Source organism: Centroberyx affinis, unplaced genomic scaffold (assembly GCF_046629955.1).
Source record: "Centroberyx affinis isolate AG114_WGS23_722 - 3 ecotype Tasmania unplaced genomic scaffold, CSIRO-AGI_Caff_v1 ptg004814l_1, whole genome shotgun sequence".
Taxonomy (NCBI): domain Eukaryota; kingdom Metazoa; phylum Chordata; class Actinopteri; order Beryciformes; family Berycidae; genus Centroberyx; species Centroberyx affinis.
In genome coordinates this window covers 1,464-7,500 of record NW_027282343.1, presented here as the reverse complement: position 1 = coordinate 7,500, position 6,037 = coordinate 1,464, and the positions used below count along the sequence as shown (strand labels likewise).

General features: G+C 41.3%; 1 protein-coding gene across 1 annotated transcript in view; it reads left to right on the top strand.

Annotated features, from left to right (window-relative positions):
* Positions 1 to 5,648, top strand: part of necab1 (N-terminal EF-hand calcium binding protein 1) — a 30,178-nt gene extending 24,530 nt beyond the window's left edge. The window contains exons 9-13 of the mRNA XM_071545235.1: positions 760 to 813; positions 3,206 to 3,318; positions 4,083 to 4,160; positions 4,987 to 5,075; positions 5,620 to 5,648. Of these exons, the coding sequence (XP_071401336.1) occupies positions 760 to 813; positions 3,206 to 3,318; positions 4,083 to 4,160; positions 4,987 to 5,075; positions 5,620 to 5,648 (363 nt within the window). The remainder of the gene's footprint in view (positions 1 to 759; positions 814 to 3,205; positions 3,319 to 4,082; positions 4,161 to 4,986; positions 5,076 to 5,619) is intronic.
* The last annotated feature ends 389 nt before the right edge of the window (positions 5,649 to 6,037 follow it).

Genomic DNA, 6,037 nt, shown 5'->3' with positions numbered 1-6,037 from the left:
AATGTGTGGAAAGTAGCACAAGATCTGTTGTAAATCGGCACGCTAAAAGATGTTTTAATGCACTAAGAGTCTAAAATATATGGAACACCTGCTCTATCTTCAAAATAGACTGACCTGGTGAATCCTGCTAAAAGCTATGATCTTTAATTGATTTCACGTATTAAACCCACTCCCACAAAGGGGAGGTGTAGATAAAGGGGAGGAGATGGTTAAAGAAGGATCTTTAAGGATGTTTGAGGAAATTGAGACATGGATTGTGCAAAATGGGTTGCAACAAGTACACTACCAGTCAAAAGTTTGGACACACTACATTTATTTTTTTGCTATTTTTCACATTTTAGAATAATAGTAAAGACATCAAAACTATGAAATAACACAAATGGAATTATACAGTGACCAAAAAAGTGTTACACAAATCAAAACTATCTTATATTTTAGATTCTTTAAAGTAGGAAAGGCTTTGGAAATAAATTCATATATAGGCATAAACTTCACTATTTATATTTGTCTGAGAAACAAATTTAAAGCATTGAAAGCATAAGCCTTTAGATCAAAATGGCTTTGAGAGAATGAAAAACATAGTACATTCAATCAGGTGTGTCCAAAATTTTGACTGGTAGTGTATGTGCTGTTAAGTTTGCATAATGTGTCATTTCTCAGCGCATCATACCTTTGTGTCTACTTTGTGTCGTTGCATCTTGTATCGGTGCATCTGTTTTCGAAAGAGTGTAATCCTCTCTAACTGCTCGTGTCCTATAGGAGATTCGCCTGGAGCCCGTGGAAGAAGAGGTCTTGGAGAGCTCCAGCAAATCGGTTTGTTGCCTGACTCTCATCTACTTTTCTACTGTTTCTCCACCCTGACCGCTTTGTGTCACTGTGTGTGTAGAATTAGAAGTGATAGAGCGGTCATCCCCATTCAAATCTGCACTCTTGAATGGTCATCCGGCTGGTAATGATTGCCATAGAACGTTTGACAATGCTGTCATCAGTGTTGATTTGGTGCTGATGTGTTACCATGGCAACAGCACCACTTGGATTAACATTCCAGCGGCAGTTGTGATGAACATTCTAACTTTCTGAGTCTCATATTTCTGCCCACACAAGAAACAATGTTCATTTGCATTTTCAAACCATTTTCAAACTGTACCAAAGGAAACTACCGTGATACTCCAGGAAGTGTCCCTTCTATCCATCCGAGTTCTGCGGGGCTCACACTATGGAGAATTACAGAAAGGGGAGGCTACAATGATAATAAGCACTCTGCTGTTGTCATAGCAACAGCAGGGCTGAAACTTGTCTCAAGCCCTTCCTTTGCTCCTTCTTTCTTTATCCTTATTCTTTCTCTTTTAGGCTCGGCATTCGTTTATAGAGCCGTTTTTTAAGACTAGGCTTAGGCACCTGGGTAAAGAGCGAGCAGACCGAGAGGGAGCTGAGGGAGTGCATGTGTATCTGTGTAAGGCAGAGGAAGAGAGAGAGAGAGAGAGAGAGAAAGAGAGAGAGAGAGAGAGAGAGAGAGAGAGAGAGTGCGTATATTTATGTGTGTGTGTAAACATATAGTATTGAGAGAGTTTCATGTCAATAAATGCCTCTTGTGTGAAATAGAAATTTACAGCCTAGGCTTGTGTTTGTGTTGTGTGTGTGTGCAAGTGTGTAACTGTGCATATGCAGCGTCTGCCTCTACTGTGGTCAAGTGCGTGTGTGTGTATCTTTCCCTATTTAACTTGGAATCCGTTAGACTCATCTGTTTACCCGCTGTAGCCAAACCTCAGCGTCCACATGCCACAGCAAAGAGAGACTGTTATCACCACCCAAGCTCCGTATCGCTCATTTCATGGACGACAAACTCACTATAACCTGCCACTGACTCACTTACAATCATAGCACACCGCAAGAAAACCACTCTCAGGAGGATTTCTCTTTAGCTGGAGCATCTTCCATCCTAGACACACCAGAGTGGATAACTGGAGATGAGAACAGATCTCTAAAGATGCTCAACAGCGCTCTCACTTCAACGATAGTATTTTTTTCAGGGCTATTTGAAGAGTTTCATTCCAAAACAAGATATCCAATATTTGAAAAATGTAACTCCTACTTTTAGAAAATGATTGCCAACATGAAAGTAAAACTCAATTCCGAAAATGTTATTAGATACTTTAAGACCCTTGCCTACCAAATATTAACATTGTTGAAGATGGAAATTATATATATTTTTGAACAATTAAGAGATGAATTATGAAAATAACTAATTTTTTTAATGGATAGTATCATAGTATAGTATCATAGTAACATAGTAGCATATTGAGTGAAACCATACATATGAATATTACATGCCGCTTAACTGAAAGGTCATGATTAGAGTTTGATGCTGATGTTTCAGCTTGATACACTATGTGTATGAATCAAAACATATTAGGTTTTAATTCACCAGAAATTACATAACACAAGAGTGTATAAGTGATGGCCTGACTGTGTGTGTGCATTTGCATGTGTGTGGGTGTGTGTGTGTGTGTGTGTGTGTGTGTTTGTGTGTGTGCGCATCATGTAGGCATGCGTGTGTGTGTGCTTCTTCCAAATTAGTCACTTAGAGAGTGTCTTGCGGCAGTTTATCAGTCAGCACACACAGATCACTCAGAGCACGATGCCACTGGCCAGGGGGCAGAGCATTCACTCCCTGTTCCCATCAGCCCCTCTGCCTCTGTCAACAAATCCTCATCAACCACAGGAACTGATAAATAATGTCATTATTATCCCAGATTTTGCCTTTGTTGTCGCCTGCTGCTAACGCTGTTGCCTTGGGAGACAGACACTGGTGCTTTGACATTTTGCCGTCTTTCTCCGGCACAAAAAGAAATGTAAGAAAGATGTAATCTTAATGTCAGAGGAGGATCATATCAGGATCACACAGGGTCACATAGGTTGGCTAATTCATTCAGAAATTGATGAGTTAACATTGGATTATAAATGGAATATAAAAGGGTCCCAAAGTCCACCTTTCAGTGCTAGGTGAGTCACCAACGTTCTGCTACCACACTGAATCAACATGAGACCTGTCAAAAGATTTCTGAATCCCCTTAGCTTCCTCAAGCTCTCTCCCCACCAGAGGCGATTCTTGATCTTCTTTTCACGTGTGTGTGTGTGTGTGTGTGTGTGTGTGTGTGTGTGTGTGTGTGTGTGTGTGTGTGTGCGTGTCTGTTTGTCTTCCCAGCACATCCTGATAGTCCAGAGGCAGCTCTCGGTGCTGGAGGAGGAGCTGGAGGAGTTTCGCCTGGCTCTCAGACAGTACATGGAGTGTGCCTGTGCCCAGACCGGATGCCTACAGTCAGTTCAGCTTCACTTCATTCACTTTGTATCTGTCTCTTTTTTATATGTATTACATTAGCAGCCTAGAGCTCAAAGTCTCTAAGTGGCATTTAGGGTCAAAATAATGAAATAATGAGTTATATCAAATTAAATTTCTTAATGAGATTGTGACGAAAACTGAATCAGGAAAACATCATAATATAAACTGAGCTTCAATGAAATGGAAGAATTTTAGCTCTCCTGTAAAATTATTCAAAAGCAAGTTACCCCCTGGGTTCCAGCCTTCATTACTATATCATACCATACTCTGTTGTATCCGTAGATGATGGAGCATTTGCATTTTTTTCCCCTCCAGCCATAGTTTGAAGCTCTGTTGTATTTTTCCGATCCCTCTCTCCAGCTGACTCTGGTTAACTTGAGCCTTAGCGCCGGGTGGAAGAGACTGAATCACTCACACATTAACAGCCGCTTTGGTTTCTCAGACAAGATACAGTAGCCTAAAGGATGGGATGACATTTAGAGCTTTGTCATGACCAATTCCCTAAATAACCAGTCATGTTTGTTTACTTGTTTTCAATTACTAGTGAGAGTAAAACCCATGACAAGACGATTTATAGCCACAGCTTGAGGGTGATGCCATTGACGAGAGATTCTGACAAATTTACATCGCCCGCACCCAGTCGGAGCATGGAGTTCAAACAGAAAGAGTGTATTTAGGGACATGATGTACTGCCCTAATTAGTGATTGCATGACTTGTGCACTCTCTTTTGCATTTTTGCAGCATCGCAGTTCAGCGGCTGGCAAATGAATCACGCTTCATTCTCTATGAATTCTGGGAGCACAACAATGTGTGGAAGAAGTAAGTATTCGCCTGCTCCATATGCATCATGAGCGGCGGACTAATGACCATGGCAGGTTCAAATAAAGCCCAATTTAGTTCCTCACATACGGCTTGGGCTCACTGAGAAAGGTCTGGTTCACACAGTATTCATTGTACTCTGTGTAGGTTAATGAGACGAGTGGGAATAGGAGGGGTGTTATGAGATGTAACGTCAACGGGAACAAAAATGTAGGGAAGAATATATGGGTGAAATTAGGGCTGCACAATTACAGCTAATTGATGATTATGATGATATGATAATTCAGATTATTTTCCAAGATATTATGATTATTAGTCTTGGTGATGGACACTTTATGTGTCTTATATCAACATAATGTCTGTTTCAACTGTAGCGGACATTGTAAATGAAATGAAATGTTTCAATACTGCCAGTAAGCACACACTCTATTAACTTTGCAACTGCAATGGCAGTATATGATTATACATAATTAATTGTGCAGCCTTATAGAAATAGAATCTTCTGCTCAGAGTTTCTTAAAGGAACAGTACAACATATTCAATCGCTTTTCAACAATACTGTACCGTCCCATAGATTGTCATGTTCCCAGACTAGCAATAGGGGAAGATTTCTACTATGGCAGGAGATTAGTTTAATTTAACTTAATCCTTATTCAACAAGTTGACTTATAACGTATTGTTATTTACAACAGCAGCCTAGGAGAATAGTGGCAGGACAGGGAGGGTTACACACAGTATGTGTGTAAGTCATTCCAGTAGGCTGCCATCTTTATGCACCTTGTCCATTAGCAGTGAGTGAAACTTTCCCCCGCTCTCCTCTGCCCAGTCACCTGCAGACAACTACAGTAAGACTTCAGAGGGGGAACGTGGACTTCCTGGAAACTCCTGAGATCATAACTACCATGCTGGTTCCTGGTAGGACATCCATAGCTCATTATGTCTGATACATAACCACTGTAACTACCACAGATTAACTAGATTTGTCACTAGATTTGCCTTACTTTTTCTCCCTAAAATGTAATAAACTTCCTCTGATTTACATCTTCTCAGAATCAAATCCAACATGTTAGACTTTCACTCCTCTTTATTTGTAATACGTCTGATTTTATCCTCTCGTTGCACTTAATTGATTGTGTTGATTGTGTGTTATTCTGTGCTCATGTTGTAATCAGTTGGCTATGTGTGATTATTGTAATCAATTGAACTTATCTCTACCTTGCAAGCATCATTCCCCACTTGTATGTAACCACCTACACAGGTTTTGATTCTGAGCAGGGGGCAGTCTTGAATGCATTTGTCATTGCACACACACACACACACACACACATGCATACAGAATAGACACACTGAAACGCTCAGTACTCGTTCAATGTCTAATTGATTGGGGTCATTGTTTGGGGTCAGTGAATCGTTTTTTTCTCTCTCTTCCCTGCACCTCCTCACCTCTCCTCTCCCACAGCCTCATGGTGGGTCCTCAACAACAACTGAAAGTGGACTGCACCCTTGAGGAGCGGGCAACGGGCCGCATCGCCCATGGGTGTGGACCAGTCAGACGGCAAAGAGTCACCTGTTAACAGTGGGATTAGGAAGTCCACGGCGGCACACACACACTCACACTAACGTCAACTTGTGAAGTCATGGTGAATAGTTTCAGTTTATGACCTCCATGTTCCTTCATAGTTAGGTGGTAGCAGTAATAGCCCGCGTGTGTGTTTGTTTATACTCCTAGAAGACCTTGACGTTCTAAAGCAATGACCTCATCAGACGGGGACCGAGTCTGGTGATTTGACATCATCACTGTGTTTGACGTTACATCATCCGCAGCCCAGGGTAGTTTGTGGACGTATGGGAACTCGAGCGTGCTGTGAATGGCGTCC